Source organism: Pungitius pungitius, chromosome 3 (assembly GCF_949316345.1).
Source record: "Pungitius pungitius chromosome 3, fPunPun2.1, whole genome shotgun sequence".
In the NCBI taxonomy this organism is placed as follows: Eukaryota; Metazoa; Chordata; class Actinopteri; order Perciformes; family Gasterosteidae; genus Pungitius; species Pungitius pungitius.
The window spans coordinates 14,829,192-14,851,349 of NC_084902.1; the positions used below are offsets into that span (position 1 = coordinate 14,829,192).

At 43.8% G+C, this 22,158-nt stretch overlaps 1 protein-coding gene across 1 annotated transcript in view; it reads left to right on the forward strand.

Moving 5' to 3' along the window:
* zmp:0000001236 (mastermind-like protein 2) overlaps positions 1–22,158 on the forward strand; it is a 32,885-nt gene that overhangs the window by 2,333 nt on the left and 8,394 nt on the right. The window contains exon 2 of the mRNA XM_037466269.2: positions 20,922–22,118. Coding sequence (XP_037322166.2) covers positions 20,922–22,118 — 1,197 coding nt within the window. The remainder of the gene's footprint in view (positions 1–20,921; positions 22,119–22,158) is intronic.

Consider the following 22,158-nt stretch of genomic DNA (forward strand, 5'->3'; position numbering starts at 1 on the left):
GGGAATGAAGGACTGTAAAGTTTTGGGATGTTCTCCCTTAACAACAGACCTAGGGTAGGGTAACTTAACTGTGAAACCCAGCGGGGCGTTGTGTGTGTGCCTGCTAGTGCTGATAGGACTGACTTCCTGTTAAGAGCACAGCCAGTAAGACGGGAGATTTATTTTATTGTTTTCTTTCATTGGACATGAGGGAGTTCAGCATCCAGAGTATGAATTATTTCCCAAGCAGTGTTTCAATAAGATGTCAAAAGGGTGAAAGCTCGCAGATGTTCCCGCTCTAGATTTGCTGGAGATGTTGGATGGAAAAATAAACAATGTAAAATGTGTTTTTCCAGTAGAGCCGTGAAAAGGGCAACAATGATTATTCCGTCAGCTCATTCGTTGTCATCCCAGGGATTGAGGAGGATATGTCATGATATTTAGAAAAAGTGCATGTTCCGTGATGTATGGTGCGAACATAAAGGGCAGTCTAGCTTCAAAGCTTTCCACATATTTAGTTTTCGTGCTGTTAGGTACAGTACAGCCGTGGAGACTGATGACGGGAGGCAAGACACAACATCATGGATTATATTGACTGTCTAAAAGAGGTCAGGGAACATCATTATCATGTGCAGTTTCAGTTTTACTGATGTTCACTCTGGAGTAGCGTGTTCTACATAAAACTGATGAGTGCAGCAAGATGGGGAGGAGGAAATGAGATCCTGGCGTACATGTTTTTATCAACCCTGAGGTTAATATTTTTTTTTTAACAATTCGCGGTGATGGGTGAAGCAGAACAGCAGCCATTGCAGAAATTCCTGTTAATACATTTAAACGGCATGTTTCCACTTTAAATCCTGCAGAGCTATCTCTTGCAAATGAAACAAAATACCATCTAGAATCACTTGAAAACAAATACTTGTGTTTCTGATACTTCCAAGAGTGCAGTTGTAGATCCACATAGTACATGTTTCTGAATTTAAGAGTCTGGTTTCTACAATGGTCACATCTGTGCATGTTATTGACTGTTCACATTGGAATTTGTGCTGGAAATGTACACCAAGCGAGGACCAAACAACACAATGGATTATGAGTGCCTGGGAGTGCAGGGTGAGCAGCACTTAACAACGGTGCTCATTGAGACCAGATTAACAAAGGATATTCTTTTAGATGAAATTGGAGAAATTGGTAAGAAGAAAGACGAGCGCTTGCTTAACTGACGACTCAGAAAAATGATTTTTTTCATCATGCTTGCGTGAACCAGTCGAAAGCTGTTGGGTATTTATGGATTCATAGATTGTGTTTTTTTATTTATTTTCCCATCTTTCCCTTCATACCTGCATCGGTGAATGCATTCGGAGGAAATGGGTCAGGCTAGAGCTTGCAAAACCGTAGCTCCGTATTGCGATGTACAGACGTTGGGTTTCATCAGATCAGCTGCCTCAACGAGGACACGGAATAAAGGCCTGACAAACAAATACTCAGCCTCACCGCGTGTAGCATGCCGTGCATTGTCGTGCCCTGTTATCACGCTTTTTAACAAAAGGCTCACTAAGCACCTTGCTGAAAGATGTACTTGGCCATGAACCACAAGGCCCCCATAAAAATGTTTACAGCCACTGGATACATTTCCTGCACGTGTTTACTTTAAGTCAAACAGGCCTTGAAAAAGCAGTAGGCAAGTAGAGCCTGGTGATTAACAGTCCCGTGTGCACAGGGAGGATTCCGCTATGACCCCGTCTTGTTCTAGTGACAGATCTGAGGACTGTAGGCCCGGAGCGGCGTACGCGAAAAGTGCTTTTGTGTGCTGATGTTCTGTTTGCCCACTTTGCAACTCCGTGTGTCTTCCTGGTCATCTCGTGGTCCAAAACAGGAATCACTGAACCGCTTAAAATCTGGCCAAGTAACTTTTGTTTTCGCCATCCTCCTCTCTCTCCTTATGTTTCCTGTCACCATCTACTGTGAGCCGCCCCGCAAAGGCGCAGCGCACAAATACTCTTCAAGCTTGATGCGTTTGGCACAATTGCAGCATCCTGTACAAAAGGTCAGCACTGGCAACGGCAGTCCGTTGTGCTTTTGTCAGATCAGATGTTCCCGATTTAAGGTTTCAGGACCTCTGTACATCTGATACATCTGATGGTTTGCAATATTATTAAGAGGGTTGCTCTGATTGGGTTCCTTTGAAGGGGTTTTAGACCACCATATAACGGTGTCTTGCAGATTACACCGTTAGACCATTTATTTTGATATTAATTACTGATTTTAAAATGCTTTACCTGCATCACAAAAAAAAATATTTAATAGTGTCACAATTACTATTTTTACATTTCAAGAACATTTTGTTCAGCCAACATTGCAAAATAACCCACTTAGTCACACCTCTTAATTCAGTGGATCAGACCAGTGCATTAACAACATGGCCTCAAAAGAAAATGCCTTGCTACTCTCTCGTGGTCATGTATGACGGATGAAGAGTTTGTGTGTGCATGTGTGTGTGAGAGAGAGTGAGGTGTGGTGGGCACTATAAGTGCTTCCTGGCATTCCCTGTTTGGCTGTCGAAGCGCTGAATGAGAGCTGCCGGTGGTCTGATCTCGGCCTGGCTCGCCTGAGATGTGAAACAATTAGCCCAGGTCCATGGGGGCCACCCACAGTGAAGCCCACAGCTTTACCCAACCCCGTGGATGAAGTAGGGATCCATGTTCATCCCACAGATCACTCCCATGTTGTCATGGGACGGATAGAGTTTTTCTTCTTTTCTTTTAGAGGTAGCTGGCTTTCAGTTGGTCTGGATGCTGAATCACTTTAAGTCCCCTTTAGTGAGGAGGGGAATCGACGTGGGGGCCGTTTTTATTGACGGCCCGGCTGCTCCGTAAGCCTGATGTGATTAGACTTGTTCCATTGTATAGAGATGAGTCGTGCAGCTCATAGTGCTCTGATAGAAACACATTAAGATAGGCCTTCACATACTGAAGGAAAGCCATCCGGTAATCTCCTGCTTCTATTTGGCATTGGTGCTTATTCCAAGATAGAGTTTAAACAATCAAGTTCTGCTCCTGCATTGTGCTTTTTGTAAATGGGTGTTGAATATGTATTTAAAATGTCCTAATCTTTGACTTAAAGTTATGTCACAATACTCTGGTTAACACAGCGTTTTCACATGTGCTATATTATGATACTTTGACAAAAAGTAGCTTCCTCAAACGGGTGTTTATCGAGAGCTCACACACGGTGACAACATAACACTTGAACTTGATTTTCAAAAACTTGTACACAAGTGGCAGACAGAAATGCGTCGTCTTCCATTTAGAATACGCCATAGATGTCTTACAACAAAATGATAGCATCTGACATGAGAGGAGTACACTATGCATGTGGTTCGAGCTGGAAGTAATCTGCTTTATAGATATTTATTTTTATAATCAGTATAAGTATTTCCAGATCCATTTGAGGCGGTAACATTTTTCCGAGGTGAATAACAATCAGACTTCTCCCTCCATTGTGTCTTCTGATTGACGCCAGATAAACAGCAGGGGTCTTCAATACAATTTGCCAAGGGAAACATGACAGCGGCTCTTTAACCGAAACGCGTCAGCCAGATCTGCAGACTTGTGCAATAAAAGCGAGGGGCATGTAACGTGATGTTCTGGACATTCCTCACTCCTAACCGATGGCAGTTGGTAAAGTTTTAGCACCGTCTAGATCTGTGCAAGCACAGCTTGTGTGTGTGTGTGTGTGTGTGTGTGTGTGTGTGGAAGGGGGGAGTCTGTTCATGTCACACACAAAGCCAATGCTGCGCCCCGTCCGTTTCCAAGGAAATTGCTGCCTCTGGATGACATTTGTTTGGACAGCATGTTGATCCTCACTTGGTTAGTGGCTACAGTATCATCTTCTGGCTAAATCGCGCATGAAATGAATGTCCCTATTCCCCAGTACACAGAGCTTTAGGATCAACGCATCGGCGTACACGTGTTCTAGACGACTAACACGTCTATTCTGTGGTTGTGATTGCTGTGTCCTCGAGGGAGAGCGCGGCTTCAACCAGCTCCTCCTCTGGCGGCCCGACCCAGACACCAGATTTGTAAGCGGCGAATATAAAAACAACACTGATAACTGTCATTTCTCAGGGGAGCTTTATTTTCCAATCCCTTTTTTGAGATAATGAGTGTTTATTTTAATGTATTAAAACATTTAAAATTTCATGAACTACAGCTTTTAATATCATCCAGTGTCACAATGTCATAAGTCAAGACCTTCAACAAATCACTAGTTCTCCTATAATTGGAATCCAAAAATGAAACGCTAAGTGGTTGTAAAAAATATTTTCTGGACATGTTTTGTGCTAAGCAGTGATACAGGCGGTCTGTTCCTCGTCCGTCCAGCCAGCCAATGATAATCCAGTTGCAGCTAACAGGGTTGTAAATGCCAGTAAACGTGTATCACTTCCTGAGCATGCGGATTGTCCCAGAAAAGACCCACGAGACATGGTGTACAGTCAATTCTTTCCCGAGCTCCGTGAATCGGTGAACGACGGAGAACAATGAAATGCCTGAGTGCCAGTAAAGTGGGGGAAAGGTGGGTTTTTAGCAAGAGGCCATTTATTGATTATGCAGTTCTAGTCATTCATTCAAACTCGAAAAAGCATAAAGGTTCCTTTGATCCCTTTTTGTATGAGCTGCAGAACTTTGACTATTCTGATCAAATGAATCTAAGTTGATCTTTTTCATTTTTTTTTTAAATATTCTGGTTGGATGATCACTTATTGTGCCAATCTGTGTAAAAATAAAGAGTATAAGGTTTATCCGGTACACTTTGTCTCAAACAGAGCAGGCTCAGCAAATGTGGTGTGGAAGCAGCAGTTTTGTGTAGACAATGCTCTGTGAATCTGGGACATCGCTCTACCTGGCAAGATTTCCATCGCCTTCTCCTCCTGAAATGAGCACACTTTCCTTCTTTTTCTGGATTAATTTAGATTTTGTGAACAAGTTCCATGCTACCACAAAACACGCGTAGAGGAAAAAAAAAAAAAAAAGACCCAATAAACAAAAATACATATGAATCGAGGAAGACAAAAGCTTCCAGAAACCCAGCAGGGCAGTGAGGATGTGTGTCAAATCAAAGGCATTCATAGATCCTCTTTTTCTACAGTATGTCTAGTGGCAATGTATGAAAAAAAAAGAAAAATTCTTCCCGCTCCCCCACCCAACCACCCTTCTACCCATCTCTCACGCACACACGTGCAAAACCCAGCCTGCCGCACACGCCTTATGTTTTATTCAGCGGCCTATGGGAAGGCTGTGTCTGTCTTTGAAGAGGGCTGCTGGAATCATGTAGCAGACCCATCTCTTCCTCAGTCTTCAAGGACCGATACAATGGAAGCGAGCGTGCGAGCTCAGGGGAACACGGGCCTCTGAGAGTCCAGGTGGGCCGGGTCTGCTCTGCTGCTGTATAGAGGTATAAAGTAGCCGGGTCTTTAGGGTAAATTTAGCCTGTAGTTGTTCTGGAACGGCTGCATGTCTCGGGTTAAAAGCCTTTCCTCCGTAGACATCTGCTTGAAGTCCTTGGCTGAGGTCCGTGGCCTCTAGCGGAGCGTGCAAGGTAACAGCTTTACCTTCAGACACAGCGTTTACACTGTCGAAAAATACATGATCAGCATCAACCTTGTTACATCCCTTCCCCGGCGGTGCAGGTTGTGTTGGGTGTTTTTTTTTTGTCCACTCTGCTAATTTACACCCAGGGCAGTAAAGCATAACAGGTCAGGAATGTGAGTTTTGCATTGTTTATTCTCATTTGAATGAAGGAGCAGGGAAATATCAACGTCAATATTGATGGCCGATTAAGTCATATATTTGGCAAAAGTACCAAATCTTGATTGATTTCCTCTTTGCAAATGTGATAATTTGTGATGTTTTTTAGATTTTGGCCAGAAAATACATGAGAAACATGACATTTTCAAATACATTTTGTATCACTGATTGATTTCTTCATTTAGTTACACTTTTCATTTTGCAAACAACAAGAGGGGACTCGCTCCCAACGTAGATATGAATCATTGTTCTAACCATGCCGAAGTGTCTCTGAGCAAGACACCCAACCCTAATTGCTCCCCAGGCAAAAAATGGGTTATAATGCAATGTAAGTTGCTTTGTATAAAAGCATCAGCTAAATGACATGTAATGTAACCTTGTTACCTAACAAAAACACAGCAATTCTTTCTTTCAGGTGGTTGTAGACACGCATAGTTGTGATTATTATATTGCATTTCTGTTAATAGCTCCCAGAACTGCTACACACAGACCCCTTTAGTTGAAAAGTCTACAGATGAGTCCATAAGAAAACACTTACTTACAAGGAGCCTGACTTGTTTTGCTGTGCTATTTATTTAATACTCTAACCTGCTCTCAGATGCACTCCAATAATGTGAAAATGAGTTGCGGCTGCAGAATTGTTTAAATTTCCTCGCTGATCCCCCAACTGCAAATTAGACGGTGCAGTCGACTCTTGTGCCGGTGCGTGGATACTCGTTTCATGTTTTGAATATGAATTACCCCACTATTCTGTGTTTCATCCCAGTGAACATTTCGCTGGGTTGAAATACCTCAGCTCCCAAGGGGTTTGGATCAGAGTCCCCACTGTATCCCTTTGTTGTTGATTTGTGCTTTCAGCATGCTTCCCGTTGTTGCCGGGCACTTTGTTTGAATCTCAAGCATTATGTGGACCTCGAGACGCAAACGCGTCTGCGCCAACAGAGTCAAGGGGGAATTTTTGGAGGGCCGATGTATTAGTGCTCCATGGTAGCTATTTAATCCATTTGACTGAGAAAACATTACGTATTTTCATCGTCTGGGTTTTAGACGTGAAATAGATGTGAAGCTCGGGGGCAGCCACTTAGCAAAAATAGCCCGTGTTTATGTACATCTACATCTTCAGAGGGGCCTTGCAGAGGTAGCCGTTCATGCCTGATGCGATTTCTTCTGCTGAGAGACCTCTTTGAGGTTTGTCAGGTTTTTCCTGCTTGACTTAATTGAAGGGAGGGCCGGATTTTCTCTTTCTGTGTATGTGTGTGTGTGGTGGGGGTGGGAAAGACGGGAGGGGGGGGGGGGGGGGGCAGTAGGAGCCTTGGAGTGTCTTTCCACAAGTGCTTTGCTACCCTGTGCTGAAACTGGAACCCTGTGGGAACAGGCATGTTCAGGTGTACGTTATGTGCAGTGCCCGCAAGGTGAAAGACAAGCAGTGTTCACATTTTCTGCACTCCGTGTGGACATCAGCATGACAGCTGCGGCGGGTGTCTTTTTTTTATTTATTTTTTATTTGGAGCTGACGGTTGTGCGATGCCTGGATAAGCCATACCTCATCCATAACCGTTCCCACACTTATCTGACAATCAGCGACCTGATACGTCGGAGGCTCCTGGACTTGTTGTTAAAAGATCTTAATTTCGCAGCTGCCACTGGGGCAGTGGGTGCGGGGGGATGCGTCGCCACGTTGACATCGTCCTCGCCTCGCCGTAACTCTTTGCTCTAGCCCGGCTCTAACGAGTTCACAACATTTATCTATCAGACAAAACCAGTCCAGGGCGAATGTGAGCAGCCACCTCCATTCCTCTGCGGGAACAATCGGTGTTCAGAGCAGCTTTCTCTTTTCTTTTTTTTTTCTTCTTTTTTTTTTTCGGGACTTCAAACGGCCCATTCTCCCCAGGGTCATTACCCCGCTCAGGAAATGAGAAAGTGGGCTCCTGATGTCACTGGCATACCCCTTTGCACAGAATTCCGGGTTAAACTGGAAGTGGGGAGGGGAGGGCCATGGCAGATCAGAGTTCAGACGTGTTTACATTATAGCTCAGGATATTTCTCAGAGCCCGGCCAAGCTGCTGAGGTTCCCAGGCTCCGGAGTAGCGGAGTGCTGGAAAGAGGCACAAGCATTCACTATTTCTCCCCTTGTGTCCCTCCCGCTCCTGTGTTCTGCGGTCAAAGTCATAGTTCAACCCATTTGCATAGTGGAAATGTTCGGTTCTTTGCTACAGTGGTCCTCGGGGGAATATTATAGATGTGACTTTCCCCTCTCATATTTTTCACAACTGTGTTGACACAGGGTATTTGCAGTGTCTGCAACAATGCCGCCGACATTGTTTTCATTGAAATGAATATCGAGAGGGAACTAATTCAGCTCAAGTAAACATTGTTGCAGTTTCTCTGTCTCTGGTCCTTGACATCTCCTTTTCTTCATCTTCTTTTCCCTCTGGAGAAACAGTGTTTTTAATATTCTCCGTCTCAGCAGTGACGCTGACGCCGTGTGTCAAAGTTGAACACCTATCTCCCAGCATGATCATTTGAATCGGCCTCAAACCAACGAGCCGATGCTCGTGAGATTTGTTCAATCGTTTCAGGAAGCGATAAAGACTGGGAAAGACCTACAAGTGTTCAGACTTCAGACTGACAGACTTTATGCTGAGGCGAAAACGAGAGAAAGCTTTATTTCCCCAACTGTCAGATGTAATCGTTCATCACAATTTAACCGTAAAACCACCATACTGTATGAAGGTTGCGTGCGCACAGTTTTCCGAGGCAACAATAAGGCTGTGGTCACTTTTGGCTTTACCTCCGAATGTCAATCAGTTGACCGCTCATTTTTTTGGCCCATCGGGCTCGTTGTAGCGAGGCTTCTTTGATCCCAGATGAGTACAATAGTGTTAAAAACCCATTTCTTCTAAGACATATTAGCCGGAACAAACTGGAATTTCCTCTCGATGGTTGCTGCCCCACCCTTCTGAGTGAGGAAAAACCTCACGGCACTTTTAAAATCTTTGTCATTTAGGGGCATTTACGTGGTCGGAGATGAATGAACAAAATAGCTGTTGCTTGAAAAATATCAGTATTTGTATAAGGCTTTTAAAATCCCACAGCTGTCAAATTGTAGTTGAAATGTTTCAGACTGCCAGACCAGCCTGTCTAGAGCATTAGATCCGGGTCCAGGGGAGGAACATAGATGCTGTTGTTTCTTGCTCGCGCTCTGCCAATCGGGCTGGGAAGAGGCAGCTGGAATGTTTGTGTTACTGCTCTGCTGCGGTGAGGTGTCACGGTGCTGAGCTGGGCTCATGGCGCCTGCTCCCTCTCTCCACCTTACCCAGAGGTGCACAAACAGCGCCGTGGAAGCCACAGCACACGGGAGGTGAAACCCCGGGGGGGGGGGGCGGCGTAATGTTGTACAATGTCAACACAATGTTATCTTTGCATGACAAGTGAGAGGAATCTATTTTCCCAGCGTGAAAGGATTACACGAAGAGTAATGAGCAGAAACATGGAGTCTCCGTTTCCCATACACTCGCAACACAGTTGTGTAGAGTATGGTTTTCTGTTAATTGGTGCACTTTATTTGTAACTTTTTATTTTTTAACTTTCATTTTTAATTTAAATTCCTTTTTATCCTTTATTTTCAAATTGTTTATTCTACCCCTCTCCCTCATGGCCTTATACTTTATTTTATACCATAGAGTCAAATTGTAAATTTGTGAATTGAACATGCCGTTTTCTTGCATTATGTTGTCTTATCTGTTCCTGATTCATCACACGGAGATGTTCAGGCAGTACCAGCGTCTGGCCTGGATGGGAAATAAGGGGAAACTATTTGCCTTCAGAGTTTTAGTAGAGGTTGCTCTTTAATGATAGCCAATGATAGCTGTAAACATCGTCTCCTAAAGTTGAAGCATCAGGCACGGTGGTGTCGTATGGGATTACAACAGGGTACGTGTTTTTCTTAGGTGTATTTTGAGCTTCAAGGGAAATAACCACATTAATAAAGAGAAGTTCATGGAAGTGATTCCTACTCTCTCTGTAGGGGCTTTCATATTCATCTTCTTGCGCTCCATTAAAGGCCTCTTTACTTGGATAATGTTAAGTGGTCCTTAGTCTCGTTAAGAGATTTTTTTCCCCATTCACTAAAAAAAAGAATACAAAAACCTTGACTCTCCTAAAGTACAATTGTGTATTTAAACCTTCTGCTAAAGTCAGTTAGGGAGGGTTGCCTCCTCTCAAAGCAATTAAGGAGGTGAATCCTTTAATTACACGGGAGCTGTTGTTAGGAGGCCTTGTGGACTAAATCCTAAAAGGGCATCATATGAAAAAGCATTAAGAATATAACCACCTAATACAGAAGTTAGGTCCAAATTACATGTGTGGTCTGCTGAGTGACCTTTAACCCAGGACATGAGTGCTCTCTACACCAACATTGACCTAAACATGTGTTTTCTAAGTGGACCCAAATTTCAATAAGTAAAAAATAATTCATCCCAGAACCACAGGGACTGTTCCCTGCAACAGGGCTCCCACACATTTATTTGGTCCGATTTTGTTACGTTAAATTGAGGTCAAACAATCATAAAGCCACTAAAGCCCCCGTCCGGCTCGCAGAGCAAAACTGTGATGCTGCATTCTTTTCATAGTCGTTAGTGAGAAAGTGGGGTTATTATGTGTGCACATGCATGATAACAAGAGGGAGAAAGCGAGCGAAGAGAGCATTCCTTTCTCACTCCCACTCTGCACCGCCACACCCCCGTTGCTACTCACTGCCACCCCACCCCCAGTTTCCTTCCTGTGCTTTTTTTAGAGTGTATTGGATGTTTTTCCCACATCCGGCAACAAAGCCTTCCCTTTTCATGCCATAACCTATGCTGTTCTGTGGTCCGGCCTCAGAACTAATATTTAATTATGAAATTCATAATTTTTTCGTTTCTGAAGAAAAATAAAACGAGAACAAACAAGTCCTTATCTGAGGTCTGGACATAAAAATACACAGAATATCACATTTTCCTTTCTTTGTTTTTCCATTTTGGGTAATCAAGCATTTCATGGAGCCGTCTTGTAGCTCACAAACTCACTTGCACTTAGCAGGCGGTAGGTCCTCCTCGTGGGGGTGCTTGGGTGTGTAGGAAGGACCTGGATCGGAGTAGCAGTAACGGTTTGGACAAAGTTGTGCAAATACAAAACCTTCACAATAATTGGCCTTGCTTCGTTAAAAGTGTTCTGTCAACAGTTTACATTTCAGGACCACAGGGGATTCTGGTGCTGCGGAGCCGCTGGGGACAAATTGACGGCAAGGCCGAGTGAACCGTATCCACTTCTAATTTACGAGGTTGCCCCTCACTAGCAAACAGTGTTGTGGCACTTATTGGTTTGGTTGGACTCAAACTGCTGTATCTGGTCCTAAACTGATCTTTTGCCCCGCCACCAGATAATGTGTTATTAGGTGCTTTCACACCACACGCTTTGTTCCTGTTTTTTTTCACCAAAGTTGTATTTTTTTATAGGTTTATATAATTATTGTACAAGTGGTCTTCTAAAATGCCAATGAAACACTAACTTTGAGAATGTAGAATATTTGAACGTATTTAGTCAAATATTCTCTTCAGTAGTTGGGACATTACACCAGAAGAACCTTTCAAAGCACTGACTGAAATACTGACACTTAATGTTTATCTGCGTTTGTCCTCATTGTCATTCCCAGTGAATTAATTCCCTCGGAGAGAGGGAATTTTCCCCTCTGTTATGCTGCTTTGGCAGAGATTGAATCACCAAGATCATCTGTTTTGCCTGAAGTAGTCAAAGCGAGGGGAAAAAAACAGCTGTCTAGTCAGTGAAGAGACGCCTTGCCAGTTGAGCTGTGAAATCCACACAAGCAAGCAGTATAATCTCTTCCAACTAGACCAAATATTATCATTTGCTGCCATGGAAATGTGTATAGCGCCATACATGTAACTTTCATCAAATAGGGTGTAATATAACGTGAAAGCAGCATTATGTGTAATGTAATAATCTCAAAACAATCACATCTACACTAAATGTAGGTATTTATTTTTGTTACAACAGTAGCAGCATACCCACACAATGCTATTGTGAAGTAATACTCAACAACATGTCCATTTGCATGAAAGGGATATTTTTCAACATTATGTCAGCTTGGAAACTTGTACGCCGGAAGTGAGAGATTGATTACCTTCTATTTCCACTTCCCACTTCCCACTGGGGTCTGCCACTTTATCTTTGGTGACAGCCTCTGTCCAGTCAGGTTGTTGTTGCTCTGCGGACTGGGAACGGGGATCCTGACTAGAATCGGGGCCTCCCTCTTTAGCGGTTGCTGTGGCGATAGCACATGGATGTGAATGTGTTGTCTGAGCAGTTGGCGGTTTGAACGTTCAATGTCTATTAAGTTGTGTCTTACTAGCCATACATACAAGTGACTTTTTATATTTTTTAAAGTAGTAGCAACCAATTGGTTTTCCAAATGTAATCATGAAGAACTTTTGAACTACTGTAAATTGAACACATGTTGCCATCCAGGACTGTTTGACTATTTCCAAGCAACGGAGTAGATGTTTACCTGACCAGATGCTGCTGCTTTTAATTGCTATAGACTATTTTTGCTGAAATAGAATGCTTAGGGCATCATTTCTTCCTCCAAGTGTCATTATCCTCATAAATCCTCTTAATCTGGTTGAAATCACAATGTTTGCTTAGTTTTTCCCTTAACTTTTCAATGAATGGCAGTGAACACATCATGTGGAAAGTTGTTTTTTTCCACTGTTTCTCTCACTCACCAGCTGCGACATGTAAAAAAAAAAAAAAACACTAAACGTTGAGTCACAAGACCCACCTAAACAAACACAAGATCTGGCTGCAGGTAGGAACTTGCTCAGAGACATAAGCTGCCCCAACCTTCAACTCTCCCTGCCACTGTGAGCGCCTAAGTTTCCCAAATTGAGGTTATTAATAGGAGAGACGCTTGTTGCCTTTAAGCAAAACCCCAGAAATGCTGCACAGATGGTATCTGTGCACAGGAAGTTAAAAACCAAAACCTAAAGCCGTGCGGATCATTTTTTTCTTCTTTTTTTTTTTTTCCAGAGCTGACAAATTTGTGCCTTTTCAGCAAGTGGCTGATGTGTTAGGGCGCACGCTGGTGTGGTGGCCTGCACTGTTGCCTCGCAGTGAGAACGCCCCGGGTTTTGAAACCAATCTGCGGCCTTTTTTGTGTCTGTGTGGAGTTGTGTCTGTGTGGGTTCTCTCTGGGTTCTCCGGCCAGAGCAGAGTCCTGTGCCCAATGTTCACTCTACTATTTGCTCGGTTTTGGATCTCCACCTCCACAAAGAACTACTGGGCTCTGTCTGTCTGCTTGGTGCTGGGAGTGAAGAGTAAAGACGGTGTATCGGAGCCTGTTTGTCAAATGGCTTCCTGCTGCAATTGCTTTGTAAATAGGATTGTGAAAAGCAAACCTCACACCGACACTTGGCTGGCAGTCTACAAAGTTTGCTTTTAACCCAATTGTTTGTTTTTCATGGATGATGATATCTTGCCAATATCTTAACATATATCCGTATAATGTGATGTTTTTCTTTTGTCCTTCTGGGAAATGCCAGGCTGATGATACATTTTTAAAGGTCACATATTTTCTGCTCCATGATCTGCAATCTCCCCCCCCCACCCCCCACCCCCCTTCCCTCCCTCCCACCCATCCTCCCCCAACCCCTCCAACACACACGTTTTCCTTGGTTGGAGTCTGTGAGAGCTCTGCAGTGTTTTCTGTGTCCATCTCTGCCAGCACCGGTCTACACAGACCTTATTTGGAATGTCAGCACTGATAGGAGTAGGAGTCAAACAAAGCTTCCCACTCATTTATTTTTTCTTCCTACTTTCTAGCTGCAGCAGTCCCTTTCCAAACTGAACTAGCAGAGGATTCTCTCAGAGCATGAGAGCAGATTAGTGTGACGGCTGGCCCGTCTAGTGTGTGTGTGTGGACTTTAAGTGAAAGCTGAGAGATGACAAAACTCAACAAGTATCCCCTTTTCAACTAGTGGATTTTTCCAAGCTTTCTCTATTGAAGCGGTTTAAAACACTAAATGTGTTTCCCTCCTTTGAAAGCATGAGGCTTATCAAGACCTGGCTGAGTGAAGCAGCATTAGCCCGGCATTAACCACTCAGCCCAGGTTTCCCACGGGATATAAAATGGATCCTTGTTTCACTGGGAATTTGCCACAGCAATGCTGCTAAAGAGCACTTTGCTGCAATCACATCAGACATTGACGCATATTGTTGCCTGATATGGAACTACAGGGGTTGTAGTACAAAGCCTGTAAAGTACACATCATAATACAATTTAAAGATCATCTCATCAAGCTCCTAAATATTGTTCGGACACTTTGAGCTGGCCAGTGAAGCCAGTTTGGACTGTGTTGCTCAACTCGGCAGTGGCACTATTGGCTCTCACCGTGCTGCAGCTGCACGCTGAAGAGCAGCCAGATGTTTGAGATGGTGAAATGAGCCTAGCAAGCAGGAAACGGCTCTGCATGCCATAGGAATCGTCTTTGAAAACAGGAAGGGAACTTGTTCCCTGCTTATGGGCCTTTTCCTGTGGCATGACCGGAGGCAGGCCTTGGGAAAAAGGTACTTCTGGTTGTATGGCAAGGGCCTTTTTAAGGGTACAAACATTTCCCGAGAATTTCAAACCTGTTTTAACAATGGATTTGTTTTTGTAGAAGCCACCATGAGCCACAAAAGACATTAGAAAAATCTCATAGCTTTACCTCTGTAGTTGTAGTTGTTACATGTGTGTCTAATGTGATATGGACAGAAATAACTACCATAATGTGTCAATCAATATCTCCAGTCTGCCAAATGACCCATGATTCAGTGCTGATATTCTCCTAGTTTGCCTTCTCTAATTCAATAAATAACTATTCCTAGATATATTCTTTTCATTCACACAGTAACCTCTGGTGTCTGTAGGGATTTCCAATGTATTACCCATAAGCCTTGGATGTCAAGCATCCTTTTATTATTCTCATTTGTCTAACTTCCTACACCCTTGAGTTTCCCAGGCTGTAAATAGTTTACCTCCCGCCTTCTGACATTTAAGTGGACAGAACGCACATATTCCAGTCTGCAAGAAACATGTAATCACATGCACATGCGGCGTGTCCTTTCATTTTTAGTGTGCTGTCATTAGCGCTTCAGATTTGGATGGGATTGGTTAGGAGCCGATGGAGGATGTTTCCAGCTCATTGGGTGTTTTAAGCATGTGTTAGCACTAAATCAGACCCTACGATAGCGGCTTACAGTATATGCAGTTGAAAGGCATGAGATGTATCGGTGACTATCACTCACACCACATCTTCATGTCCGTCGCCTTTCACTCGCTCACAACGACTTGCACGTAAATATATGAAGATGCGGTTAAATCAAATCTGCGATCGGACTTCAGAACATCTTTTAAGAAAAAGAAAGCTTATTACTCTGGAAGCGACGGTAACAAGTGCTGCGTGGGATTGCTCCTCAGTGTGGGATCCTTCAGTTGTCCTCCGTAAATGTGTCCGTGGTTAAGAACGACATGTAGATGAGACGCGACAGCAGTGTCAGGAGCTCTGTAAGCCACATGGCCATCGGTGATGTGATGTGACGGCCTGTCACTGCGATGTTGGTGACCTGTGGTACGTCTGCAGTGGCGTGGCCTCGCTGGTGATGCCTTGGCAGAGTCTGCCTGCCTGCCCCCTTTCACACAACACACACACACCATATTTTTTCCATGGATCACTTCACTGCTTCACTGCCACCCTGGGAAATCTGACTGCCAGATAGCACAGCTCTTGAACTCTCCCTGACACCAGAATACACTCAATACATATTATGTACAATTAATTGGCCATTCAACTTATGTGAGCAGGTCAAGAATAATTGGATGGAAAAGTTTTTCAAAAAAAAATCAACTTGACTAATGACTCGGCTGCCTTGTCTGCGTACTCACACTTCGGGAGTTTCATCATTGTAATGGTTGTGCGATGACCGGTAACTGCGGCGATGGGGCCCCGCACGCATATTTTCAGATGAGCCTCCTTTAGCCCCGGGGACATCGCATTAAATTCACATGCTTGATTTTTTAACAAAGGACATGCCAATGCAAGAGGTGATTCAAATTTTCGCTTTGAATCTCTACATTTGGATAACGGAGAGAGGATATTTGACTGAGAAGTGTCGCTTTCTGCAATTTCAATTTTTTTGTGGAAGCTGCCTCTTATTAAAATAGCAAGTTTCTCCGTGGAATGTTGAAGCTGAGCTACATTAACCGTTAAAAAATTGGCCTTCGGTAAACATAATGGATGATTTCCCTTCAAAGGAGCTCTTATCATCTCTTCCCATTTCCCAGAGGCTGCCACAAAGCTGCCTCTCTCTCTCTCTATTTTTCTCTTTTTTTTTTTTCCTGCTTCCGCTGCTGCTCATCCTTCTCTCCTGCCCGCTCTCGGGAGGGCAGCCTCAATCTAATACAACTGTGTCAGGAAGTGTGGGGATGCAAAGTGCTGATGAGCCAAAAGTAGCCCACCTCTGCAGTGTGCTGCTCCGTCCCAACACACGGCAGCCTGATTAGCAAAGCACACCGTGAACTTAAACGCACATCCCTGTGCCACCTCATGGCCCTTGCTTGATTTAAACAGATTAAATGGGTTCATTTTGTTATCGGAATAGGATTCAACGTGTTGTTTGGGGGGGAAAGAGGAGAAAAACTGTCAGTTAAAAAGGATCAAGCATAGAAATGTTACCATTATGTCAACCATTAAATCATCCACTAAAATGTACTGATTTTAAAAACAGTTGTAGTACTCTTGTCTGGTACATTTTATTTTAAAATATTTGTGTGTGTGTATATATGTTTTTGTAGGTTGCCATGGCGGAGTTTGGTTGCTGCTGCCTAACAGTTTTATACTTCCCTCTATTTTCACTACTGTGCAAATATTTTCTTTAAATAAAAGCTTTGCGAGGCTTACTAAATTGACACTAATGTGTCAGTATTCTCTCCTGTCGGCATCACCCTAATTATGTCTCTCCTTTTTTGTTGCGTCATTGTTTCAAATACACTGTGCACACCTCGTGGTTACCTGAAATGTGCTGATGGAAAACAAGCCATGACTTGGTAGAGAACTGGTTACAGGAGAGGTAAAGCAGGCCGCCCTGACCTGATTTCACTGAAACTATAAATTGACTTGTGAATGTACATACTATATCACTACAGCCTCCGCTTCCTTGCCTTCATTTTAAATAATTAAACATTTTCAAGCTATCCAGGATGTTTTATTCAATTTCTCTGGATATGATATAATGGCTTGCAGCTTTAGGCAGCGAGTAAACCCTATAATTAAACCGAGCGCTCCACACTTTCTCAGCACTCTGCAAGCAGATAGCTGAATTGTGTATGACATTGGCACTGGTCTGAGGGCTCTTGTTTCATATCTGGCAATAAACAAGCTGAAATCCCCTCTTGCAACAGTATGCAACCTGCAGAAGCGCATAAATATTATGTCTCCCTAGGAACACAATAGTCGTATTTATTCCTTTTATTTTGGGACTGTTTTTTTCCGTGTCAAATGCCGAGAGGGAGGTTTCTAACTCTCACAGGAGCGGATTGCAACATGTTTCGGGGCTCTTGTGAATAGATTAAAGGCTGGCGGGGCTCTATCTTTTGTGTTCAAACACAAAACCCTTTCGAACACTCGCAAACCTCTACCCTCGGAGCAGGGTTCTGAGGGCGGTGCCGCTGGACTGACAGATGGTACCGGGAGGCCTGGTGTTGCGCGCCTGTGACGGCTCACCCAGAGCCCCGTCCACAGCGCTCAGCGTCACCACACCGCTCAGCTTGACAGCCCTGCAGCTCCCAGCAATAGATGGCCTCCTCCGACGTGGCTAATAAGAAGCATTGGAAATGTAATGCTCACGAATGATATCCATTCTGGAATCGCTAGAATTATGTTCTGGGAAGTTGCATTAAAGGCCGAGCCGTCACAATCTTTAAAAACAGGTTGTATTGTATATATTGTGTTTTCTTCTCAGTGGAACTGTGAGAAATCTACATGATAGATTTTCTAACTTCCACAAAAGCACATTCAGTTGTCGGCCTTAAAATGAAATCCTTCAATGACCACTAATCCAGATGTTGACAGTGGCGGAATTTTGTTTTGCAAACACAGACAATGGTGGTAAGCAGTTATTCTGTCGTCTCTAAGCTGATCGGTATACATCACATATGTTTAGGTCCTTCATGCAGCAGGAGTCCCTTTTCAAAGTGATTCAGAGCTTCTAAGCTCATTAAAGGTTAATCAAAAAATCTATTTTCAGATCTCATGGAGATCTGTCATGAGGATTCCAGGTCAGCCAGGAGGCCACTGCTTCTCAGTGCTCAGTGAACAGAATGGTCCTTTCCTTTGTTGAAAGTAAATGTGGGTTCAGCTAAGATTTGTATATCTAAGCTTTTTTTTTTTTTTTTTTTTTTTTCCTTCCTCCCCAAAATGAAGGGCACTCTTCTGACAGTTTTCCAACCTTTGACAGAAACTCAACTGCACTTCTTGAGAAGCTTTGTTTTTGAATTTGATCAAATAAAACCGCTCTTGACTGGAGTCCATATTTAAATGGCACATGTGCAGTGGTGAGGCAACCCAGGCTGTTCCACAATGGCTTTTTGCAACGCATGTACCGTCCTTTCCATTATTCATGATGTGTTTTCTCAGACAGTGCCTTGAACCATGTGGAGCACTGCTCTCTGTCTTCTGCAGAAAGAGCCCTCTGGAACGAGAGAAAGTGTGCATGAGCTACACACACTAGAGGGCCTGTTTTCATCCGCAGTCGGCAAAAAACAGATGTCCAATAGTCTATAGAGACACAATGTTTAATAGTCTGGATTTCAGTGAGGATGGCAGAAGTGAGCTTGTGAATGAGACCTACTGTGGATGAACTGATGGAAAATCTCCAAGTTAAAATGGTCTCTGTATTAACTTTGCATCATGCAGACAGTAATTACATCATCCAAGAAGATTTCTCTCCCTCTAGTCTCTCCTAAGAACTTTTCTACTGAGGTTAGCTTTTGTGGCAAAGTATATCTAACTTCCAAATGGAAATCCTTGAATTGAATCTTCCTTTGATACATAAAAGCCTAATGTTAATTAAATACCTCCACAACAAAGTGCTATAGGTGGAGGCTAAATTACACTTCACTTTCTTTCTACATAAAGAGCAGATATTGTGCATTTTACAATGGTTAATTTATTTACTGTATTGTTTCAGCGAAGCATAACCTTTAGTTACGTAATACATTGATCTATTTGTCACCAACAGTTTGTTCCATTTCAGTTGCTGTCATGCTGTACCACAGTTGCACATTTTGAAAGTTGAATGTAAAAATAGAACGTTTAATGCAAAGAAATGACAGAATCAACGGGGATATTTTCACAGCCTGCATCTTTGATTATTGTTTGACTACAGAGTTTACACATACATATTTTATACATGCAAAGATGGCAATAGGGTCTGTAAATAAACCAGCCATATCAGCTTTGAAACGGTTGCAACATAAAGTTGTCTATAGGAGTTGGGGGTAAAAATGGGTAACATTTCTTTTCATCAGCGATGGTTACTTACATGATCCGCGTTTCTCTGTCATCTTCTCTCCATCTGAACAGTGGCCAAAAAATAATGTACTAATCTACATTCTGCGTCCTTTTTTACTGTGACATGAACCAAGATATATCTGAAAGATATTGTTAGTTTATATGTTTATAAGATATGTTTAGTAAGTGTGTTACAGGGATGCTGAAGGACAACAGATTCTGTAGCGCCGCCCAAGACCGAACATCAGTAACAACTGCTGTCTTTGATTGCTCTCTTAATCAAATTGGAATCTGCTTATTTTCCAATTAACTCATTGCAAGTTGATTTTGCCACTGTACTTATAGAAACTCAATGGTAACTTCAGCCAGTCTATTTCCCATCATACTTGACTTGAGAACATTTTCTGAAGCATAACAGAATCAGCAAAGCCACTAATTGGCTTTGATAAAGGAGGCTTTGCGAGTCACAAACACATTTGTGCCTAGATTTAACTGCAAAGATGTATCTCTGAACAAATGAAGCATTGCAGAGAAAACAGAATTGAAATGTAGTGAAACTGCAGTATTCACTCCCAACCCTGAGGCTATGAATCATCTTAATGCAATGTGTGCCAGCAGGTGGAGAAGAGACTCAAATTTGGTCCCACTGTGAAATATGCAACTCACTTCTCTCCTGTGTTCGGGTTGATGAACAACCCGAGCCTTTTTGTTTCCATGCAGGCACCTCGTGAGAAGATGGGCATTTTAATGTGTATACATGTATTGAATGGATGGGCAATGTCTTCTTCAAGGAATTAGTGTTGTTGACTCACAGACTCATGAAGGAAAATAAAAAATAAGTGTCTTACAATATTTTCTCTAACATGCACATTTTGTGAGGGTTTTTAATGCTTCAGTTTTCTGGAGATGTCACTGTCTGGTTTGAGTTGTGAGTCATGGCTATACGGTTTGTGCTTATTACCTCAAATAGAGACATGGGGATAGGACAAAAGGAAGTCAGATATCTGCACCGGCATGTTAAGCAGAATCTCAGCCACAAAGGAGTAGCTCTCTCCGAGGAAGCACAATGGAAGAAAATATAATGCATATTATGCAAATGGGGTGGGAAACAAAGACCCTGTTCTTCTCTCTGCAGTCTGTATCAGATTCCGCGCTCGTTCTCAGCTCAACCACTGCGCTGGCTGCATTATATCAAACCATTTTGCCTCATTGATACAAGTGACACCATTTTACTGTAAATGAATGTAATGCATCCACTTTATTTGAGATGTCATTATTGTTGTAAAATCAAAGCTTATTCAACTGAATTAAAGACACTAAATTTCCCAAGCAGTTGAACTCTGCAGCGTCCATTGGCTCTTAAATTGTGTAGTTATAGTAATTGACCTTTTCTCTGGGTTGCTCATTAGACGGCTTTATTACCATGGAGGCGTTAAAAAAAAAAAAAAACACTTAACCTTAAAATGAGGCTGAGGTGACCGTACCAAAAATGGTCTTCAGTGTTTTTAAAACTCCATTCTGTTGTGTGTTGCAGCTTCAAGGATCCCTGCGAAGGAAGATCGAGGCTCACGCGCCGAAGCAGAATGGGCTCTCCTGTGGTTTTTCTGGATCAGACTTTAAGCGGGCGCGTGTGGATGCCGGTGCTCTAGGACATGGGGCTTGCAATCACAACTTAGCCCAGTCACATTCTCTGCAAGGCTCCTCATCCATGGGCATGCAGAGGAAGAATTACATGATGCCCCATGGTGTGGGCTCAGACATATTCAACATGACCCTCAAAGAAATGAAGAAAGAGCCCATTGAGGTCCAGTCTTGTGGCCAGTCGAATGCGGAGATGATTTTTGACTTCAAAGACGAAGGCGGCGGTCAGATTGACCCGGACCTCCAGGATCTTTTTGACGAGCTCACAAAGACTGTGCCCACCCTGAATGACCTGGAGTTCGAGAAGATGCTAAAGCAGGATGATGCATTCGGTTTGGATCTAGGTCGGCCGAGCTCTGCGGGAGCAGCTGCAAGTCTCTGTTCCCCCATGGATAAGCCAATAAAGATGGAGCACTCGCCGGATTTTGGCCATGTCCACGGCGGCTCGCCGCAGCTCCGACCAGCCTCGGCGGGACCTTCTTTCACGTTGACCAGCACCTCGTCGACCACCACGTCGCAGAAAGTCGCCTCTCAGGCAGGCCACCCCAGGGCCCTGCCCTGCTGGCCAGAAATATCCCACGCAGAGCAGCTGAAGCAGATGGCAGCGAACCAGCAGCAGCCGAGCTCCCTGCTTCATCACCACCACCAGACGCCACCTGCAGGATTGAGCAACTGGGCTCCCGCCAGGAGCACCCACTCCTCGAACAGCGCCTTCCCCCAGGACAAGGTTGCCGCGTCGGCAGGGCTCGGCCAGCAAAGGATTGCCTCTCACGGTAAAGGGATCAACAATTGCCTCTTCAAGTCAAATGGCCACGCTGGCCCCCATCATTTGGACATGAAGGGTCTCAGCACCAAGCCCACGCTGCATTTCAGCCCCAAAGCGCCCCACCCGGCCGGCCAGCCGATGCCTGCCATGGCGAGCTCGGTGAAGACAACACCCCAGCAGCAACAGTCGCCGTCAACTGGCCAGAATCAGCCACATCCAGCTCTCCACTTCCAGAACCAACAGATCGCCACCTCGGGGGCTCTTTGCCTGCAACCCAAGCCGGGTCCCGGGGGGCTGCCGTTCAAACTGTCCCAGCAGCGTCAGGTAAGGACTGTCAAAAACACCGAAAACGCCAAAATGTTTC